The sequence below is a fragment of the Microtus oregoni genome, unplaced genomic scaffold, assembly GCF_018167655.1.
Source record: "Microtus oregoni isolate MIOR12 unplaced genomic scaffold, Mior012 000013F_ref0000133, whole genome shotgun sequence".
Classification (NCBI taxonomy): Eukaryota; Metazoa; Chordata; class Mammalia; order Rodentia; family Cricetidae; genus Microtus; species Microtus oregoni.
In genome coordinates this window covers 44,794,402-44,817,500 of record NW_024543072.1, presented here as the reverse complement: position 1 = coordinate 44,817,500, position 23,099 = coordinate 44,794,402, and the positions used below count along the sequence as shown (strand labels likewise).

Sequence of the window (23,099 nt, the reverse complement as noted above, 5' to 3'; positions counted from 1 at the left end):
AGCCCTGCTACCCTAAAACTAGATTCCTACAACAAAAGATTAACACTGGTTATCATCAGCAATAATATTACAGATGCTTACTTTTAATCCCATTTTGCTTGTGCACCTGTTCAGATTTTTCTAGAAGACTGTATCAGTTTTACACTAGTTTTAGTGAGCTAATGGGCTCTAACAAAGGGGTAATTTCCTTGTCAATCCCAACAAAAACTCTCATTTACATGCGTTCATAAGACTCCCTATTGTTATGGGAAACACCCGAGATAAACAATTTAAAGGAGAAAACACTTTATTTTATTTTATTGTAGATCATGTTTTCAGAGGTTTGTGCCTAAGTTTGACTTGACAGAGGTGAGGCAGACTATGTGTCAATGGGAATGGATGGTAGAAAAAGTTGTTCACCTCATACCTCAGGAGGAAAGGGGAATAAAAGGAAGGGACTAGAGACAAGAGAGCCACCGGAAGATCGGCCCCAGGGACCCACTTCCTTCAGTGTGGTCCCACCCTGCCCAACAATTCTATCCATATTTTAAAATCTAGCAGTGAACTAAATCATTGACTAGGTTAGAGTTCTCCTGGCCTAATTGTTACTGGAAATGTCACCACAGGTACAGTGAGATGGCACAGCGGTAAAGGCCATGGTGCCTAAGACGAATACCTGAGTTTAATCCCTAGGACCCACAGGATAAAAAGAGGGAACTGACTCTTTCAAGCTGTCCTGTGACATCCACATGCATGCCATGACACTCATGTGTCCGCACACAGACACACATGCACACACTCACTAACTGCTGAATATTAGAAATGTTACCACAAACTACAGACACACTTCACTGATCTCCTAAGCATCTCTCAGATCAATGTAGTTGACAATCAAGATTAACCATCACATCATATATAAATATGAGTGCTTCTGTTCTCATCCTCAGAAACACATAACTCACTATATTATTGTTATTAATTTGAGGCAGGGTCTCACTATGTAGTTCTGGTTTGGCTTGAACTTACTATGTCGACCAGACTGGCCTTGAAGCCACTGCTTCTGCCTCCCAAATGCTGGGAATAAACATGTGCACCACCATGCTGAGCTCAACATTTAACTGTTAAGTAAGACGAGGCACTTGGTCTAAAGCTAAAAGAAAGGGAAGTGCCACGGACTGTGAGGGAGAATTTTATCATACGTATCATTCGCTCACATTCACATTCTGTTAGTAGGAACTCAGTTGTGAGAATACTTCTCACTGCAAAGGGGAGGGGATGTGGTCAATATACAAAGGGAGAAAAGAAATCCTGGGGTCTGCCAGATGGCCCACTAGATAAAGACGGCTGCTGCCACCTCTTGTCCCTGGAACTGATGAGGTGGGAGAAGACTGTAAGTTACCCTCCCAGTCCCCCATATACATCTGAACTGTGTGTCTGAACCGCCCCCCACACTTTTTAAGTACGGGGCTAGAGAGATGGCTCAGTGGTTAATGCACTTGCAGATTTCCTAGAGGGCCCAAGTGTGGTTCCCAGTAGAGGATCTATGTCAGACGGCTCACAACCATCTGTAACTCCAGCCCCAGGGGACCCGATGCCTCTGGGTTCTATGGGCACATACACTCTCTATACACTCACAACACAGATGAACACAGGATGCCCTAGGTTAAATCAAATAGTTAAGACAAAGGCAAAGGCTGCATTATCTCATTATATGTGGAATCTTTTAAGAAGTTGAATTTATAGGAGCAGAGAAAAAAAATGACAGTTCCCAGGAACAGTGGAGAGGGTTCAGAAACAGGGAGATATTGGTCAAGCTGTAAACTTCAGTATTATGGGATGGGTAAGTTCTAGAGTTCTAATCTACAGCATACAGATTCTAGCCCCTAACATTATAGCATGCATTTGAAACTGGCTGAGTGTAACTTGTAGTCTGGCCACAAACAAATGTCACTATGTGAGCTGATGGACAGGTTAATTATTTTGATGATAGTAAACATGCCATAAGGTCTCTGTACATCAAGTCAATAGATTGTAGGCCTTAATTTATACAAACACACATCTGTGCATGCATGGTGCTGTGTGCCTGTCACCTCAGCACTTAGGAGGGGAGGCAGTGAGTGGCATCAGTAGTCTGAGGCCAGTCTGGGGCTATCTCAAGAACAAAATAAAATAAAAAGTATGAAGACTCTCAGCTTTGTTGAAGTCCCATGCATGCAGCTAGCGGACATCTAGTGCGTAGGGCTCTTTCTGCCATTATGTTATCAGACACATAACAATTATAAAGAGAGACAATTATAAAGAGAGAATGAAGTTGAGGTGATAACTCTCATCAAAATATAAACAGCTGATCAGAGTTATATGTATCAAAACAATGGTATCTGATTTTACTAAAATATTCGCCATAGCGTTCCAAAACTGATCTCAGAAGCTGGCTTTGTGTGTTCATCTATTATCCAACTAAGAACCACTAAAGGGCAGGTGAGAGGCTTTCCTGGTGGCCCTTAAGCTTCCTGTTGCAAAAGAGCAACGAAGCCAAGCAGGAGCTCAGTAGGAGCTTTACACGTGTGAGTACAAACCCAGATATTTCCGGGCTGTGATAGTGCGCACCTACAATCCCAGTACTGGAGAGAGACTAAGGCAGGAAATTCATGAGTTAGAGGCTAGTCTGGGTACATAGCAAGGCCTACACCAATCGACAAAATCACAAATATTTGCCCTCAGTATATATGAGCCGATAAGTGAGCAGGAGTGTTTAGGGATGCACACAGAGTTATGAGTTAGCCAGTTCCTTCCTAGATACTCCATATGCTCAGGCACTGCCTCGCTCCAGGAACTAGACAGGCTCAGGAGAGGGGATGGGGTTGAGCAGAGGCTCCAGCCGGGCCCCAAAGCAGAGCTGGTGAGAGCACACAACCCTGCAGGTGCACTTTCGGAAACATTCACGCCCCCTCCTTTGGCAGCAGTCAGTCAATTCACTTTGCACTAGGAGGGAATGAGACAATGAGATGCCCCTCACCCAAGGTGTAGGGCTCCTGTCCAGAATTTTCTATTCTGTGGGAGAGAGAAGTGGGCTGAAGGAGATGATAAAAATAGGTAGATATTATCTCTGTGCATACAACCAAAACTTGATGGGCCCGCGAGGAAGAAGAAGGCCGAAAAGTCTCCAGTTCTGTTCTTTACTTTTTATACAAATAGATCTGTCATTTCATGGGGAATGGAAAGTTTGGCGGCCATTTCTACCCAGGGTTATACATTTTCTTGTATGGACTGTATCAGGCAACAGTTGTCTTCAAGGCCATGAGGGCTAATGACTCTCCCACGTATCTTTCATCCCTTCCCAAGAATCAAAAGAACACTTCCAAGGTGTGGAAAATAGCCTTTGGGGGCTGGCTGAAGATAGTGACCGGCTCCCTCTTAACATTTTATGTGGTCTTCTGTCTTGATGATGGGATGGAGCTGATCAACAAAGAGACACCTCCAAGGTTTATGTACCCTCAAGAGTGGCAGCACCTCACCATGTTCATCCTCCTCACCCTCGACGGTTGTGTAGACGTCATGAGCAAGAACATGCTGCGGCAGAGGTGTGTGGCCTTAGAAAGAGGTTCCATGGCCCTGGGCATCTACGTGCTGCTGCTGCTGCTGGTGTCGCATGTTCAGGTCTCATCCAGGCTGGAGCTGTATGTCCACTCCCTCCTCATCTTGGTGGTGTTCCTGTTGATGCTGGTGTTGACAGCAGAGCTGTGGGCTGCTGGGTCCTTTCGCCTTCAGCTGATCAAGAACTTTCTATTCCTGATGATGGGCTCGTGGCTGATGAACACAGCCTTCATTCTGTTTAGACCGGTCTCTGGCTACCCATGGAAGGATGAAGATGTCATGTTTGCCACCACCTTCTTCTGCTGGCATGTAATAATCAATGCCTTATGCCTGTTGGGAGTCTACAGTTTATCTTCATCTTGGTACTATTGTTATAGCCCCAGCTTGAGGCTGATGGGTTCCAAGGAAGCACTGTATCACGAGAGTTCTTCAGGAACTTTCTACAGGCTGCTTCAGGATGCAGAGCAGCAGGACAAGGATGACCAAGCTCTTCTCCCTTCAAAGAGCTCTCCGATTGACAAGGCCTAGAATATACACACTACCCCATCTTTCTTCTGTGGGCTCTCGGGTACTTGTAATGCATCCCTTCTTCCTCAGCGAAGGTAATGGCCCTGAAGGATGGTAGGTAGTCCCAACTATAAAGCCTGTCATTGACTCTATACTGTTGAGGAGGGAAAAGGATTACCTGGAAAAGTGGCATAGCTTAGATTATGCTGGTCAGGAGAAGTGGGAAGACAAAGTGGACTAAGAGGGCTGAGAAGAGTGGGCCACAAGAACTACGCACAGTGGGAAGGCAAGGGCAGGGAACCTCTGAAGGAGGGGCAGAGTTCAGTAAGGATGCTACCATGAAAACGCTTCTCTAAGTGTGAGAATAAAGACTTCCCACAAATGGAAAAAGGAGTGTGGGTGCCCCTGCTGACAACTAAAGTGATACTGTGTGGAAACTGCATAACATATATAGTAAATTCACTACTCCATTTGGATGGAATAAGAATCCCGTGTATGTGTAATTTAATGTGTGCATTGTTTCAAATACAAATAAAGTAAGAATTAATACTTTCATATCTCATTTTTTAAAGTTTACATGAACCAAATTTTCATGAACCCCTACCATAGTTCTTATTTTTTACCCCCTACTCCAGGCAAACATACTGAATGTATTGAAAAGGGTCCAAAAGGCAGTTGGAGGGGCATAAAAGAAGGCAATCAGGATGTATAACTATAATCAAAACACATTACATACATGTATACAACAGCCAAAGAATAAATGTATTTTAAAGATAAATTGTATGAGTTTGGTAAATATATGTAACTACAATATATATAATAATCACAAAAATGATTTTAAAAACTTTATTTAAACCTCCTGCGGTCAGAGCTGGATGTGGCAGCACATGTTTGCAATTATAATACTTGGGACACAGAGCAGAAAAGCTTGCAGGTTGAGGACAGCCTGGATTACTTGGGGAGTGGGCCACCTATGCTGTATAATGTGATCCTGCCTCGCAATGAAAAGATAAGAGGGGCACTGTGAAGAAGTGTTTTCACCGTACACAGTAGGCAAAACAAGATTTTCAGAATGTGTGTGTGTGTATGTGTTCAAATATTAACAATAAGAAGGGCAATCTAAGAAAGAAGAGGATGTAAGTAGCTGTGTCACAGGAACAATAACCTTCAATGCTCCTTCTGTTATGGGGATGGGGAAAATCAACCCAGGACTCTGTGCACGTTAGGTTCGTGTTGGGACCGTTTGGAGTCCTGGCCTCCAGCTGCTCTTCCCTGCTAGAGATCTTTACTTCCCCAATGATTTGAGTTACTAAAGGCTGTGTCAAAGTTGTTTACCAGCTCTGCTGCACGAGCACGTGTTGCCTTGGCCTTGAGGATCAGAGGATAAGGTTTTCACCTGTTGGCCCACTTGACTGTTGGGTATATAAACCTCCATGGTGCTATTGGATAAAGGGCTTCTTACCAGTGACTAGAGGTTCGTGTCTCTGTCCCTCTGTCTGTGTGTCTTTGTTTCAATCTCCAGCCCCTTGCCCGAAGCTCACGAACTGTATGGTAGCGCATAGAGCACAGACGTGGATGGGGTGCTGCAGGTTCGTAAGCACTCTACCACGGAGGTACAAACCCAGCTCTTCCCATTACTTTTCTGAAGTTTTTTTTTTTATTTTAAGAATATGGATGTGTATATATCTGTATGGGGTTATGTACACGTGAGTTCAGAAGCTCATGGCTGACATGGATGCTGAGAGACAAACTTGGATCTTCTGTAAGATCAGAACAAGGCATTAGCCACTAAGTTATCTCTCCCAGCTACCCTCACCCCTATTACTTTTAATCTTGTTGTTGTTGTTGTTGTTGTTGTTGTTGTTGTTAGGATCTCACTAAATTGCCTAGCTTGGCCTTGCCCTTACCCTAAAGGGCTTGCCTTAACTTGTGATTTTCCCGCCTCAGTCTCTGGAACAACTGATAACACAGGCCTGGCTAAGAATAATAATTTTAAATTAATTCATTTGGGGAAAAAACAGATTCTAATAAACTGAGATCTCTTTTTCCCTATCACATTGTCAAAATACCAGAGAAATTGAATTTATCATGGGAGAAGATGTAGGGGGAGGGACTCATACAGTATAGGTAGCAAAGGAAAGTGGTCTACGTTTTGTGAAGTCGGCGTGACAGCAGGTCAAAATGTTAGGCACAAATACCTTTTGAGCAAACAATTTCATTTTGTTACCAGTTCCATACTGTCAGATCCCCTTTCCCAATGCTATGGTTTGACTATGATCTATCTGCCAAGGATCATGTATTCAAGTGACTCTATTTTGGGAGTTGGGAAATTTTTAAGGCAGTGGAGCCTCAGTGCAGAAAGTAGAAAAGTGTGGTGTGCTTCTGAAGGTTATATCCGACCTTTGGCTCCTGTCTGACTGTCTGCTTTCTGGCCATTGTGATGTGAATAGCCTTCTTTGACTGTGTGTTCCCACCACCACAATGTTCTGTCCATGTGCATAAAGGCCAAGCAACCATGGACCGAAGCCTCTAATACCAAAATAAAAGCTGTCCTCCTTCAAGCTGTTCTGTCAGGTATTTGGACAGAAAAAGGGAAAGGAATGCATTGACAGAATTTTATTTTTAATAAAATAAAATTATTTTTAGCTAGCATAGAGACATATGACCAATCCACTCATACAATCTACTGAAGACTTCAAATGAGGAAACTGAGTCGGCGTGGAATTTCCATTCTGCCACACAAGAAGCAGCAAAGACGGCAGCGTTCAGAGGTTCTCTCTCATCAAGGTGGCTTGTCCATTGTGCATACTGGTCCATGGGGCCTGCAGAGGAGTCATCTTAAGTGCATTCAGTAGTGAGGTGCTAGACATGGGTTTTTCGAACTTAACCTGGAACACTTATCAGCCCTCACAATGACGTTGTTAATGAACCCGTTTAATAAACTCCTTTTCTCTTACAGTAGCCAGGATAGATTCTTGTTGTCTGTAGCTGATAACCAGAAATACACGAACACACCAAAGCATGCAGCAGAATGGTCACCAAAACAGTTTCCCTAGGAAAGTTTAAATGATATCTGTCCACCAGCTTTCTCTTTAAAGAAGAGAATCCAGGTATGATGGCGCACACTTTTAATCCTAGCCTTGACTACATTTGTGAGGTCAAGGGCAGCCTAGGCTAGCTGAGAGCCATCTCAAAAGGCAAATAAATGACATACAAAAAATATCCAGGTTTCTTGCCACGGTGTAGCATGAATGGCCTCTAGTCCAGTCTACAGGAGAGTCCTCATGCCCGTATGTAATCCATGAGTGCTTTATATTGCTATCTGTATTCTTGGCCTCTCAGCTCCCACTAGAATTGCCCATTAAGTCAAGCTAAATGTGTTCTGAGATTATCTAGCCTTTATCTTTAAATTTTCCAAATCCTTTTTTAAAAACAATTCTAAAGCTTCATTCCACATGGTAAGGCAGTCACAGAAAAGCCCCCACTTCATCCCCATGGCCTGGAGCATCACTCCTATAAGTAGTTACTAGTCAAAGGACTCTGGATTAGTGAGAGATTCCTGGGTGGCTCAAAGTTTGTCACTAGGAGTTTGGGAGGCACAATCCCTGTTTATGTCCCTGCTTCCCAGTAATAATAGCACCTTGTGGGAGGACTGAGAATCTTTGGTGGGCAGAGGAATATAGTTCCATCATGAAGTTTAAAGTTTAGGGTTCCCAAGTTGAAGAATTAAGACTCCTATAAAGGTCCCTGGCCTCTGAATTGGTGCTGGGGCAGGCAGTCATGGATCAGGACCGGTAGCATAAATCAGTAACAAATCTATGTTGGCAGTTTAGCGGACTAAATCTGGCTGGTTCAAATGACATGCCAAACCCGATAGAAAAGAATGCTGCAGTGTTGCCATGGTAACAGGAGTAGGCTGTGCTATGTTGGGGTTGTGCTGTTGATCCATATTCCTGTTACTAACACCATTTTGAGTGACTGACTACTTTTTAAAACAACGTGTTTCAGCTTGGGGATTGAAAAACTGATAAGATATGGAATACATGTTTACTTTTTATTTTGTGATTCAAAACTATTTTTCTTCCAATTTTTTGTTGCTTTTTTAATAATTTAAAAATTGAATAGAAAAAGAAAGTCAGACTGGAGAGATGGCTCAGAGGTTAAGAACACTGGTTGTTCTTCCAGAGGTCCTGAGTTCAATTCCCAGTAACCACATGATGGCTCACAACCATCCACAGTGAGATCTGGAGCCCTCTTCTGTCATGCGGGCAGAACATTGTATACATAATAACTAACTAACTAACTAACTAAATAAATAAATAAATAAATAAATGAAAGTCAGGCATGGTGGTACATGCCTGTAACTCCAATGCTAGGCAGAAGATAAGAAGTTTGAGGCTAGCTGGATATGGTGACACATGCCTTTAATACCAGCACGTGGGAAGCGGAAGCCTGTGAATTTCTGTGAGTTTGGGGCCAGTCTGGTTTACATAATGGGTTCCAGGGCAGCCAGAAATACTTAAGAGAGACCCTGTCTCAAGGGAGAAAAAAAAAGAGGCTAGCCTACATCAAACTCTTTCTTAAGAACCTAAATATGACAAAACCAAAAGGAATTCTAAACTAAAGGAACAAAGGTTAACTCCTAACATAGGGGCGCATACCATGCAATTTACTGGTTAACTCTTAACACAGGGGTGCATACCCTGCTATATCCTGGTTAACTCCTAACATAGGGGTGCACACCCTGCTGTATCCTGGTATGTGTGGGGATGATGCAGGATTGGGAAAAGCAGGCATATGGGGGAGGCACAAGGGTGTATGAGCTCCTGATTTCCAGAAGAAGAAGAAAGTTGCATCTGTTGAAATAGTTGGGAGGTACCTGAGATCATTGGCAGGTGGGCAAACGGCCTAAGTCACAGTTATGCAAGGCCTCACAGGCTTGCACAGAAAAGTGGAGAGAGTTTTGAGCTGGTGTATTGTGGGGAACCAAAGCTGTAGGTCCTGTGGAACTGGGAAGTTAGAACGTTGTTTCCTACCTCTGTGAGCCTTGGTCTGCTAGGCCAGTAATGAACCTCACAGCCTAGTAACCCTCACTTGAAATAACAGTTTATCAGACCAGGTGATGATTTTTTTTTGTTGTTTTTTTGTTTTTCAAGACAGGGTTTCTCTGTAGCTTTGGTGCCTGTCCCGGAACTAGCTCTTGTAGACCAGGCTGGCCTCGAACTCCCAGAGATCCGCCTGCCTCTGCCTCCCTGGTGCTGGGATTAAAGGCGTGCGCCACCACCGCCTGGCCTCGTGTGCTGATTTCTATGGACTCTACCTTTCATGACCCTCTCAAGCGTGCATCTTTTGCTTTTCTTTCCCCAGGGGTGTATTTCTGCCTTGTAGCATGCTGAATTGCAATCATTTTTTTTTTAAATAAAGATGTACCTCCTAACCAGAAAGGGGTTAAATTAAAATTTATTTTAGGGAACATACTAGAATCCCACATTCATTGAGCTTATATTCAGTTTTCAAGACGCCATTTCTGATCACACTTCTGTCTTTCCAATGAACTGGTCCTTACTAAAATCTTGGCTGTTGTTTTTGTCTTTGCTGTTTTGTGAGGCACGGTCTTATGCAGCGCATCCTGGTCTAGACCTCGCTGTGTAGCAGAGGATGGCCTTACCCTTGGGATCCTCTTGCTTCTGTTTCTCCCGTGCTAGGGTTACAGGTACGCCCTACAAATGCCCAGTTTATGAGATGCTAGGAACAGAACTCAGGCCTTCATGGTAGACAAACACTCTGCCAATTGTGCTATACGCCCAGCCCTACTAACTAAAAAGTTTTGGGTTTTGTTTCTTATTTTTGTTGTTGTTTTGTGTGACTTTGTTTATTGAGACAGGGTCTCTCTATATAGCTCTGGTGTCCTGGAACTCCAAGTGTAGACCAGGCTGGCCTTGAACTCAGAGAACTGCCTGCCTCTGCTTCCTTAGTGCTGAGTTTAAAGGCGTGCACCTCCATACCCCGCCTCATTAACTAAAAATTTAAAACACACATTTCATATAATATGTTATTCTGTCTAATGTGTACAACCCATTATAGCAACCACTCTTAATACTGCTTCTAGTCTTCCAGGCCATGGTTCACATGAACTGGTGGTAACAGAGCTTATCCCTGTCCTGCCCTCCTTTCCCGGAGCTCGACCTGGCATCTGCGAGCTGAGCATCAAGGGTCAGCAGGGGAAGAACAACCCTGACCTCACATCAGTGAGAGGCTGGAACTGGCAGGTGTGCAGGGCACGTCGCACTCTGAGTCTGTTGTCTAGAGAGATCAGATCCCCACTTTGGCCAGACATCAAAGGATACGTATTGGTCACTAGCGCGTGAGCATAGTCACATAGACACATGAGACTGGGATACTATGACCTAACCTGTCTAGAGACATGTGAGGAGAAGGAAATGGAAGTTCTGGAGCTCAGAAGCTTGGCATTAACCAGTTCTTAATTTATATAGAAAAAAATACTTGTTGAAATAATGTTTTGTAATGAAATATATGATCAATACATCCCGTAGCATAGTGCTAAACCCACAGCTCCGTGCGTGGACCGATCCTCATCACAGAAGATGGGAATTAACACAGAGACCCCCAACTGGACAAGGAGCAGAGAGACTTCGGATGTCCTTATCAGTCCCGCATCTCAAGGCTCAGGGATCTGTGCAGAAGAGGAGACTAGAAGGTTAGGAGCCAGAGGCGATGAATAATTTCAGGGAAACAAAGTCTTCCAGATACCACAGGACTGATAGACATATGAACTCACAGAGACTGAGGCAGCACACAGAGGACCTCCACAGGTTTACGCCAGATGGGGTCCCTGCACCGAGAAGGGGAAGTAGATATGGAGGTCCCACTCCCCCACAACCAAGAACCTATTGCAACTGATAGTTGCTGATAAAGGAAAAGTCAGTTTTCTCCAATGACGTGTCACTGGGTATATCAACAACACTGCAGAGCAGGCTCCATACCTAGGAACAGTCGGGCACCACAAACACACTCCATGTGTTTTATAAGGGTTTTTTTTTTTGTGTGTGTGTGTGTGTACTTTTGCTTTGTGTTGGCAATTTCTGTCTTTTGGTTAATTTTCATTTTTTGTTTGTTCTTAGGGAAAGAGAGAGAGAAATTGAGTGGACAGGGAGGTGGGAAGGATAGGATCTGGGAGGAATTAGGGGATGGGGAAAACATGATCAAAATACATAAATTTTTTAAAAAAATTTAAATAAAGTAAAACGATTACAATATCCCACTACCTCTCATATTTATCTAATACGGTAGTGAGAAAGTTAATTTTAAGTCTACGGTGTAGAGGTGGTTTAGATGGTGTTAGGGTACACACAGGTGAACTGTAAGCTCGCTGGGGTAAGAACTATGTCGCCCAGTTCTTGACATGCCCTCATGTACACAGCAGAATTCCAGCAGTCAGCAATTCCTGAGTACCTGCTTGCACACTCTGGAATCTCATGATGTAGTTAGTACAAACGGCACCAGGCTCTTGAGGGACTCTCAGAAGTGGAGCCTGGCTGGTAGAAAAGTTGGGTCTAGGGTGAGCCTGAGCGTGGAGCAGCCAGGCCATGACAGACCTTCATGGGTTTCCGTGGTTAAGCCGAGTTTCCCCCAGCTGAACAACTTCTCAGTTACTCTGTGTTCCCAGACTGCGGAGCTGTCTGGAAGTTGTGCTAATCATTCACCATGTTTGGCTTCCTTCGGCACGACCGTGGGCAGGTCTGGTTTCGGATGGACAAGTCCTCTCTTTGAAGCCCTGAGATCAGGACGCTCATGTGAGTATCCTCCAATGTTGGGCCAAGGTGGGGATCTGATCACCCCAGATGGGAGCCTCAGAGAGCGACGTGCCCTGCACACATGTCAGTTCGAGCCTCTCATTGCTGTGAAGCCAGAGCTGCTCTTCATCCTCCTCTGACCACTGATGCTCAGCTCACAGCTGCCAGGCATAGTCGGACAAATGAGGGCAGGATGGGGCCAGCTCTGACACTCCCACCTTGCCACAGCCCTAGCGGATGAGAAGCAACATTCAGGGCTGGGCATATTCCTCAGTTAGGAAACCGCTTCCCTGACATTCATGAAGCCCAGGGTTTGCTTTCCATATAAACCTGGCATGGCCGTGCATGCCTGCAATCCCAATATACAGGAGGAAAGCAGAGGGATCAGAAGTCCAAGGTCATTCTTCATCATGTTTGGAGTTTGAGGCAAGTCTGGACTACATGGGACTCTACCCCCACAGGCCCATGACATGTAGACCAATGAGTCCTATATCTCGTCCAGGGTGAATCCAAGAGCTGAAGAGAGCCCCAGAGTCACCCCACCCCGCCCCTGTTAATGTCATTATAGATTCTCCCCTTTGAATAGCCTCCTGCAGAACATTCAGCTCTACCAGGCTTGATATTTTACTAATTCACCAAAAGGGAGAAATCAGGGCTCACCTCTACACAGCAGCACCCATACCTTCTTACTTCTGCTTTACAGGAAATTAAGTCCCATCCACCTCCTCCTCTTCCATCTCAGCCCTTGGAAGGCAGAGACGGACAGATCTCTGTGAGTTCAAGGCTACCCTGGTCTACATATTGAGTTCCAGGCTAGCCAGAGCTACACAGTAGGACCCTGTCAGACATGAGCTAGTGGTAGTATCCAAATTCCAACTTCAGACAAATACATAAATGTATTTTCCCCTTGCTTGTGCTCTTAAGTCCGAATCACCACCTCGTTGGTGACAATGGTCGCAATTAGGTTGTAAGATTGCTGGTGATCTTTATTTTTAGAAAAGAAAGCAAGAAAAGTGTTTTGAGAATAAACAATTCCCTATAACCAGGAAGGGGGGGTGATGAAAAAAAAAGATTGCCTATGGGCAATTTGCAATGTTCTTTTTGCTTATACAGTTTCCCCGATTTCCCTACAGCGATTGCACACTACACAATTTTAAATTCAAATAAGCAAGAGAGGTTCATTTAGAAGGCAGAACGAAGCTTTATTTTCCCAGTTTGTCTTCACACTCATTCCACAGCCTACCAAATTTCTCAGCAGCCAGGAGCAATCTGAATTACTGCCATTTTTTAAGGGCAGAGGGAGATGGTTCAGTTTTCTGGTGTTAAGCCGCCCTGAGAAAGAACAGATTACAGAGGTCCTGGCCTAGAATGGCTTGTTTTAGGATTTTTTTTTAAACATTTATTTATTTATTATGTATACAATATTCTGTCTGTGTGTATGCCTACAGGCCAGAAGAGGGCACCAGACCCCATTACAGATGGTTGTGAGCCACCATGTGGTTGCTGGGAATTGAACTCAGGACCTTTGGAAGAGCAGGCAATGCTCTTAACCTCTGAGCCATCTCTCCAGCCCTGTTTTAGGATTTTTGCCAGCACTGGGAAGACCCCCGGCTCTAGTCAGCTTGAGATCACAAGGCCAAACAATGGTACCTACAGGGCACTTTGTTGCTCCGATGTTCTGTGGGACGTGTGCACGGGTGTGTGTGTGTGGTGTTCATGTGGATGTGCATGTGGCGGCCATATTGGGTGCTGCTCCTCAGTCACCATCCATCCATTCTCTTTTACTGACCTGAAGTTCACCGAGTAGGATAGGCTGACTGGCCAGTGAGCCTCAGGGATCTGCCTGCTTCTGCTTCCACAGTATCTGGGTTGCATGCCCGTGCCACCATAACTGGATTTTTCATGGGTTCTGGTGACAGCAATAAATCCAGAACCATTCGTGCGCTGCGCACATACATTCTGTTTCCTGTACCTTGCTCGCCACAATTCCCTCTGCGCATGCTCATTGGCTGCTAACCAGCATCGGAGAGAAATGGAGCCGGTGAACTACTTCCTGATACACTATAAATGACTCTTGAGAAACTTTCCCCGTCCACGACCTTTGCTTGGAGCCATGTGGGGAAAGGAATTCTGGGAAACATCGTTCAAACTTAGTTTTGCTGGCACAGGTACGCTACCACTGTCCCTTAAAAAAAAATCTCAAAATGCACCTTCTGCATGTTTGTCTACAGCCCACAAAGATGGTGATGGGTTGATGGAAGTCAGGGAAAGGTGGAGGAGGGTGGAAGGAGGGAAAGAGTAGAAACTTCTCTGTGATCTTTAAGATACATTTCCTACAGAAGACTAGAAAAGTCAGGTGGATGCTATTATATGGTCTCCCACCTAAATGTTAAAATGTCTGTGCCCAGAACGAAGGCCTTTGTAAATAGACTGAAGTCAGATCTGAGAATTACTCCAAAGATGATTGGGAGCACAGGCTTTTGCTGAACACCACTGCAATCCACCCCACCATCTCCCTCCCCGCCTTTCCACTTGAGTACCAAGCTGGATGAGAGGAAGGAACTGGAGCCAGGGCTGAGTATGAGCCAAAGCCCCTCGGAAGCTATGGCGAAGAACCCCTGAAAGCCCACTCAGTCCCCGGTGCGCCAGAGTGGAACTGCCTAATGAGACCATTTTTCCACCAAATGTGTAGGCTTGTCTCAAGAAATGTTTCCTCTCTGTGGGGAGCAGTGGGTGACGTGAGATGATAAAAACGAACTGAGAGACAGTTCTTCCCCAAGCCTAGAACCTGAAGGGCCTCCACCTGAGTTTTGCATTTTGTTAGATTAGAATCTCAATGGGAGACTTTATCGGTCATGTATGTCCGGGCTTGTTTCTGGTCTTATATGGACTGTATCGAGCAATAGTCGTCTCCAGAGCTGTGATATTCAATGACTCTCTTCTGCATCCTTCCCACAACCCTACGAATAAGGGAAGATGGGCCAGGCTGTGGCAACTAGCCCATACAGGCTACTTGAAGACAGTGACTGGCTCCCTCTTAATAGTTTATGAGGTCAACTGTATTGAAGGAGGGCTGAAATTTATGAGCAAAGGGATGCCACCAAGGTTTATGTACCCCAAGGAGTGGCAGCACCTCACCATGTTCACCCTCCTCACCCTTGACGGTTGTGTAGAAACTGTGAGCAAGAGCGTGCTGCGGCAGAGGTGGGTGACCCTAGAAAGAGGTTCCATGGCCCTGGGCGTCTACGTGCTGCTGTTGCTGCTGGTGTCCCACGTTAAGGATTCATCCGGGGTGGAGCTCCAGGTTCACTCTCTCCTCGTCTTGGTGGTGTTCCTGTTGATGCTGGTGTTGACGGCAGGGCTGTGGGCTCCTGAGATGTTTCACCTCTGGATGATAGAGACTTTCCTGTTCCTGGTGATGGGCTCGTGGCTAATTCAGGCAGGCTTCATTCTGTTTAGACCCGTCTCCGGCTTCCCATGGGAGGATGATGACATCAGTGACATCATGTTCATCACCACCTTCTTCTGTTGGCATGTGATGATCAATGCCCTATGCCTGTTGGGAATCTACGGCATCTCTTCCTTTTGGCATCATTGTTACAGCCCCAGCTTGAGGCTGATGGTGTCCAAGGAAGCACCGTACCACGAGAGCTCTTCGGGAACATTCTACAGGCTGCTGCAGGATGCAGAACAGCAGGACAACGATGACCAAGCTCTTGTCCCTTCAAAGAGCTCTCCCACAGACAGGGCCTAGAATATCTGAGCATACAGGTCACTCCATCTTCCATCTTTGGGCTCTCTTGGGCACTTTTTCCCTTGGTGAAGGTAATGACCCTATGACACAACAGAGACGCTGATGGGACTTGTAGAGAGGGAGGGAGGAAGCCAAGCCAGGGGAAGAGAATGCAACAGAATGGCTTAGAGGGGAGGGTCTCCACCACAGCCCAGAATTCTAGGGTCAGAGCTGTTTCTTTGGGCACCACTGATTGCCTTCACCCAAGGGAATAAAGATTCCTCACAGCTCAAAACTGTAATCAGTTGTCTCATTCTGTAAAAGGAGATTGACTCTTCTGATTATTTTATTTTTCAGATAGGATCTCATGCCATTGCCCTGGCTGGCCTGGAACTCAATATATATGTAGACCAGGCTAGCCTCAAACTCAGAGGTCTGTCTGCCTCTGCTTCCCGAGTGAGGGATTAAAGGTGGGAAAGACACAGGTTGAGATCATATTCTTTTGGGCTGGTATTGGAGCTCTGTTGACAGAATGCTTGCCTAGCATGCCCATAGCCCTAGGTTCAAACCCCAGGACCACAAAAACCAGGCATGGTGGGGCATACTTGCAATCCTAGTCCTTTAGATGGAGGCAGGAGGATCAAGAGTTCAAGATCATACTTGGTTACATATTGAATTTTAGACCAGCCGAAGTAATTCCTATTTCAGAAATAAATTATTAAACCTCATAAATCTCATCTTTAAAAAAGAAACCCATCCTTGATCTTTTATGATTGGCTTCATTTTAGATGGTTTTTGTTGTTGTTAGTTTTTTGTTTGTTTTGTTTTTCGAGACAGGGTTTCTCTGTAGCTTTAGAGCCTGTCCTGGAACTAGCTCTTGTAGACCAGGCTAGCCTCGAACTCACAGAGATCCACCTGCCTCTGCCTCCCGAGTGCTTGGATTAAGGGCGTGCCTGGTTGATTGCCTTCATTTTAAACTTTACAGTCATTTTTAAAAAGAAATTTAATAATAGCATAGATTTGCATAATCCGAGTTTTATGGAGTGTCCATGCTTGGTACTTTCCCAACTCCGTGTTTTAGCATGCCTACTTTTCCAAAGCTTGCTTTACCCCCTTACATGTGGAACTTATTACACATAATCCTTGGGTTTTGCAACTTTTCCCCCTTGCAGCTCACATTCCACAGCCACAATTTTGCCTCTCACTAGATACACAGACTGTAACCCCTTCCACTGCCGAGGCCGTGAGCACCCACAAGGCGCTTTTTCCTGAGAGCCCAGATAGACTTCTTTGTTACAGAAAAAAATCTGCCTTAATTTTCCAAAAACAGCTGGCACATCTGGCTTTGTCCTGGTTTTGAAATCATTTCCCTTGGGCAGTTTTTCCTCACCAGCTAATATGTAGGTTTCGGAAGAAGAAGGACTTTGTGGTATCCAAGTTACACAATTCCTCCTGTGTATTCCAACTGTGTGACCACTAATGGTTACTGGAGGCTCATCTGGTCCCACTGCCCACCCCACCACTCATTCCCTCTAAACATGTTGCTCAACAGGTAAGAGGCTCTGCCAGCCCCTGGGCAATTCCAACCATCTTAAAGCCTGATGTCATCTTCTTGCTCATGCCCTGCTCTCTTTGTTCTCAGGGAGAGTAAAACCCCCAGATCCATTCCCAAATTGTTTAGTCTTCTGATGTTAGTGGTGGTGCTCTGGTTGTGTTTAGTCCTAAGTCCCAGCTCTCATTATCATCACTATGGTCTTACGTGCTTCTGCACTGAAAGTCTAGAACGCTGGCTCCATTGAAGGTCCACTTGCTGGAGACGAGAAAAGCCAGCAATTTCAGCCCTGTGTCAGACTCAAGTCTGTGACAGTGTCACCCAGGCTACAGAGGCCTCTCTAATGGCAATGGACAAGGAAGTGATCCCGGGATTAAACAAAGCCTGAAGGGGGGCGAGTGCAGAGGCAGGACCAACCAGAGTCCTGGTAGAGAAAATGGCACAGTGTAAATACCCCAGACACCCCTAAAGGCCTAGTTTATGCTAGACTTTCTACCCAACTCTGATTGCCCTGAGAAGAGAGTCTGGCATTACTCTCTCTCTCTCAACTGTTGGCTTGGTTTAAGTTTTTGGGCTCAGAGCCGAGTGAGGGCTGAGGGTCAGACACGTTCACGATCAAGTCTTCAAATCCATTTCCCATTTATTCTTGATCCCTAGGCCCTTCTCAGTTGCTTTTGCAGAGGCCTTTTCTCTTCCCCTTCCTCGCACACTGATGTGGGGTGAGGCGCAAGTAGAGTTGGCTGCCCGTTTCTGGGTATCTGAAGATTAATTTTGATAAACCTCTGGTAGTGGGTCCATAATATGAATACAGTATCTCTCAAGCAGTCATTGTAGGGAAAGCATTGGGCATTGATAATTTATTATATATACTCTGTAACAGAAGCAAGTTAAGAAAGACCTTCACACTCAAGCCTTCTGGGGAGAAGTTTGAATTTACCACAAAACTCCACCAGAGGGCGCTAGGTCACCATTACCCGACCAAGCACCTAGTTCTGCAGTTCCAGGAAACAAGTCTCATAAGAATCAGTTTAAAAAGAAATGAGGACTTCCTTGCTCATCTTCTCCCTCCTTCTGTTCCTCATTGGGACTTTGGGAGCTCAGTCCAGTGCTCCAGTGTGGGTCTCTGTCTCTATCTCCATCCATCGCCAGATGAAGGTTCTATGGTGATATGCAAAATATTCATCAGTATGGCTATAGGATAGGATCATTTCAGGTTCCCTATCTTCAGCTGCCCCAGGAACTAACTGGGGACCTCGCCTTGGGCACCTGGAAGCCCCTCTAGGTCCAAGTCTCTTCCCAATCCTAAGATGGCTCCCTTAATTAAGATATGTGCTTCCCTACTGCCCTATCCAACCTTCCTTTATACCAATCATCCTGTTGCCCCAAGTTCTCCCCATCCTACCCTTCTCACTTTTCTCTCCCCATCTCCCCTTACCCCCCTCCCACCCCACCCTTAAGATCCCGATTTTTTGCCTGGCAATCTTGTCTACTTCCCCTACCCAGGAGGATAGCTATATGTTTTTCTTTGGGTTCACCTTCTTATTTAGCTTCTTTAGGATATCAAATTATAGACTCACTGACCTTTATTTATGGCTAGAAACCAATTATGAGTGAGTACATCCCATGTTCATCTTTTTGGGTCTGGGTTACCTCACTCAAGATAGTATTTTCTATTTCCATCCATTTGCATGCAAAATTTGAGAAGTCATTGTTTTTTACCGCTGAGTAGTACTCTAATGTGTATATATTCCACACTTTCTTCATCCATTCTTCCATTGAAGATGAGCAAGGAAGTCAGGACCAAGAGGGGTGCACCCACCCACGGAGACAGTGGGGCTGATCTATTGGGAGCTCACCAAGGCCAGCTGGACTGTGACTGAAAAAGCAGGGGATAAAACCGGACTCTCTGAATATGGCGGACAATGAGGGCTGCTGAGAAGCCAAGGACAATGGCACTGGGTTTTGATCCTACTACATGTTCTGGCTTTGTGGAAGCCTAGCCAATTTGGATGTTCACCTTCCTAGACCAGGACGGAGGGGGGAGGACTTTGGATTTTCCACAGGGCAGGGAACCCTGACTGCTCTTCAGACTTGAGAGGGAGGGGAAGAGGAGTGGGGGGAGGGGGGAGGAGTGGGAGGCTGGGAGGAGGCGGAAATTTTTTTTTTCAATAAAAAAAAAGAAAGAAAGAAAGAAAAGAAATGAGGAAGAAAGAAAAAAGGATAGAAAAAGTCCAGAAGCAGGCAAAATGTTGCCCAAGAATCCAAAATATATGCCATAGGGCTATGTGTTTTCTGTTAAAAGTTGACAAACATGAAACAGCTAATGGGGCCAAGGGTAAGGGATAAAAAGGCTGTGTAGATCCAGCTGAGGAGTCCTGTGAGAAAACTAAAAGACACATTTTGATCCGAGTAATGTTTCCACCACAGAACAACTTTTTCTAAACTTTCAAGTAAGCTTTAATAGGTTCCAAGCTATCTAGAGAAGAAAGAGCTATGTATACGGGGGGGGGGGGGGGGGGGGGGGAGCAGGGAGACGGATAAAAGCATTCACTGTGCAAACACGAAGCTTGAGTTTAGGCCCAGAACCTATGGTGGACAGAGAAAACAGACTCCTGAAAGGTTCCCCCGCCTTCCACACATGCACACGTGTGCACCCCTCATTACACACAAACACACACACACATACAGAGAGAGAGAGAGAGAGAGAGGAAATCGTTAATTAATGACATTAATTAGATTTAATTAGTGACAGGTTGTTGTAAAAGAAAACTTGCTCAAAATCCATTCTTTCTCTAAGCTGGTGGTGGTGGCATAAACCTTTAAACCCAGCATTTGGGAGGCAGAGGCAGCAGGCAGATCTCTGAGTTCCAGGCCAGCCAGAGCTAAACAGAAATCCTGTTTCAAAAACAAACAAACAAACAGGGTTGGAGGGATGGCTCAGAGATTAAGAACACTGACAGCTCTTCCAGAGGACCAGGTTCAATTCCCCACACCTGCATGACAGCTCCCAACTGTCTGTAACTATATATCGTTCCTGGGAACCTGACACCGATACACATGGAGGAAACAGCAATGCACGTAAGAATAAAAATAAATAACAAAAAAACAACAACAATGGGCTGGGAACACAGCTCAACAACAGAGCACTTGTCTAGCATGCCCAAGGCCCTGGATTCACTTCAGACTTAAAAAAAATCCAATAAACAAAACAAAATAACAACAACAACAACAAAGCCTACCAAGTATGTTAGCAAGACATGAAGGTACAATTCTAGAATTGTATTTATGGTTTTCCTAGTCTCAATAGAATTTGCTTTCCCACGCTGTCAGACAGATGAACTTGGTTCTTCCTAGCAGAGGTAAGATTTGAGATGGAGCCCAAGCAGATGCAAACCTTCCACTCTAATGCGCAGGTTGAGAAACGGGGCGCTTCTTCCATCTCTGTGAATGTCTTCACTGAGCATTTGGCAAAACTCCAATCAGGCAAAAGACAATGATACTCCAATTCTGGATTTCTTCTCTGGAACTAACGAGTTTCAAAGAACTAAGCTAGGTAAGGCCAGCTCTTTCTCCTGCCCAGTCTTAGGTGACTGAGTTCAAGTGCAATCTGCTCTTTCCTGCTTTCATTGGATAGAGTGGAATTTGAAAGGCGGACTAAATACAACTTTCCAGAAAAGCTCACTTTACAGGGTCCAGGAATGCTATCCACCTCCAGTGCCCTTCCTTTACTTTTTTGTTTGGGCTTGGCTTGACATCTGTTAGGGTCTATTTTGGGGACGGGGGGTTCAGAACTAATTTGGGTTTCTAAAAAACAAAACAGGTTACATTCTGGGCTTGGTTTTCAGGGTGACTGCAACTCTGAGTCCCCACCGTATTTCTTCAGCTTGGTTTAAAGTTTTCACGACTTGCCCACTAAAGTCAGCCACATACTTGCAAGCAAACTCCATTTCCCAACTGCATGTGCATGTTATAGTTGAGGGTTTGGGCTCCCTGGAGCCATATCCTAAATTTGGCATTGTGAATGCAAGGCAATCAGGCAGGCTGTACCCATGCCTCTAGAACAAGTGCTTCAGACATGGAGAGGACGACACTGTAAGAACTCATAGATAGGAAAGGTCTGCCCAAGACAAGGCCATCAGTGTAGGCGGCCAAACACCACTGATGAGATGGGGTTAGTTCTGCAAATTTGATCAAAAGTCTCCCTGCAACATTACTCTCCCACTCCACCCACCCCAGGGACAAAGGAACTCCACTCAGCAAGCACCTCAACTTCAAAGCACTTGCCATCAGACACCCCACCCCTCCCGCTTAGCTTCGATACTGTGTGGGCCTAGACTGAAAAGTTCATGGGTTCAACCATCTTACTGCTTTCATGGAAGGGGCAGAAAACGGGGGTGAGGGTGGCAATTTAGGGAAGAACAAAGGACAGAGACACAGCAAAGTCAAAGGAGCTGAAACAGGCTGTTCTTTCAACTTCTCTAAAAGCACAGGTCGCTTTTCTGAGGTCAAACTGATTGAGGGACCCTGCTCTGCTTTTTCTCCCACAGTCCACTCTAAGTTCCCCCAGGCTGGTCCTTGGGCTTGTCCGGGTTCTACTTTGGTTGGTTTAGACATATGTGGGGCTGACCAAGGGGGCAAAGCCTCTTGTTTACCCCCTGAAAGTGGGTGGTCACGTGAGATGGCCCTGGTCACATGAAAGATCAAAGCAAATCCACTTCTATTCTTGGAAGCAGGGCACATGCTCTCTTGATGCTGCCGCTGACATTTCTGTGTGGTCGATACATGTTTATTGAACCCTCTCGGTCTGACATGATTGGGGACAATGAAAGTGGGTAAGCAGCAAAGGTGGTTCATACGCCTAGCAAGGGCAGTAGTCACTCCCACGGCAGAACTGCAAGAAACCTAAGGAAAACAACACATTTGCTCTGAATGCCGCACTTTCTGTTCTGTTCACTGTGCCCACTCTGGGCAGTGCTGAAGAGTGCTGAAGGCGCTGGTTGATACTTGGGCACCTGGTATCTCGGATCCACCGTTTTCTAAAATAAGAATGTCACCTCTCCCTTTGCCTGATCCCTTTTCCAACCACCTAAGCCGAAGAATTAAAAGAAAGCGACAGAAAGACAGCTGACCTTGTAGCTGGGACTAAATCTAACAATGTCCTTCATTAAAGCAAGGGGCAACATGATATGGAGACAGCAAGTTGCACTGCAGGAGCGGTCATGCAGGGGTGGTGAGAGGGCTTAACGGGTGGAGGACCCGAGTTCGATCCCCAGCAACCATGTAACAAGTCAGGTGCAATGGCAGGTAACTAATTCAAGCTCTGGGGAGGTACATACAGAAAGAGACCTGGGATTTGTTGGCTAGCAAGTCTAGCTAAGTCTGTGAAAGACCCTGTTCAAAAAAAAAAAAAAAGAGTGGAGGTGACAGAGGAAGACACCCACCTCCGGGCTCCACACACAATGACACAGTATTTATGGAGAAAGGAATGGTCCAATCTCTTCCCATTATACTGACCTATAAAATGGTGTTTTCTAAACACTCCTCATGTTCCTGGTCCCTCTGTAATCCCTGCTATATTTGCTAAAACTGAGGCTTTCTGTGGCTAAGTGATTTGGCTATTAATCAAGGAATTAGGAACTGAGGTTCAGATCTGGTCCTGGGTTTGTCTGATCTGAAGACTCACTTCTAGTGACCATCACCATAAAATGCTCCACACTTCACGGGGCACTGAGCATGCCACGGACTTTGCAAGGTGCCTTTCCAGCCCAAAGCATACCCAAACCCCAGCTGAGATGAATGCTGTTTCTGTGTGCCACAGTGTTAGACACTCTTACAGGAAATAGACGGAGGTTGACCCAAGAAGCCAAGTTATGTGTGTGTGGTCACAGGCAGCCTTGCTTATTCATACTTGTGGCACAAA

The 23,099-nt window shown here is 45.4% G+C and overlaps 2 protein-coding genes across 2 annotated transcripts; both read left to right on the top strand.

The window, feature by feature from the left end:
• Nucleotides 1-3,186: 3,186 nt before the first annotated feature.
• Nucleotides 3,187-4,101, top strand: LOC121454894 (transmembrane epididymal protein 1A-like). Its single transcript, XM_041662275.1, has one exon. The coding sequence runs from the start codon at nt 3,187-3,189 to the stop codon at nt 4,099-4,101; it is 915 nt and encodes a 304-aa protein (XP_041518209.1).
• Nucleotides 4,102-14,730: 10,629 nt separating this feature from the next.
• On the top strand, nt 14,731-15,648 carry Teddm1 (transmembrane epididymal protein 1). The gene has a single exon (XM_041662277.1). The coding sequence runs from the start codon at nt 14,731-14,733 to the stop codon at nt 15,646-15,648; it is 918 nt and encodes a 305-aa protein (XP_041518211.1).
• Nucleotides 15,649-23,099: the final 7,451 nt, after the last annotated feature.

Coding starts and splice junctions, on each gene's coding strand:
- Teddm1 (XM_041662277.1), top strand. CDS start 14,731: ATGGGAGACTTTATCGGTCATGTATGTCCGGGCTTGTTTCTGGTCTTA.
- LOC121454894 (XM_041662275.1), top strand. CDS start 3,187: ATGGGGAATGGAAAGTTTGGCGGCCATTTCTACCCAGGGTTATACATT.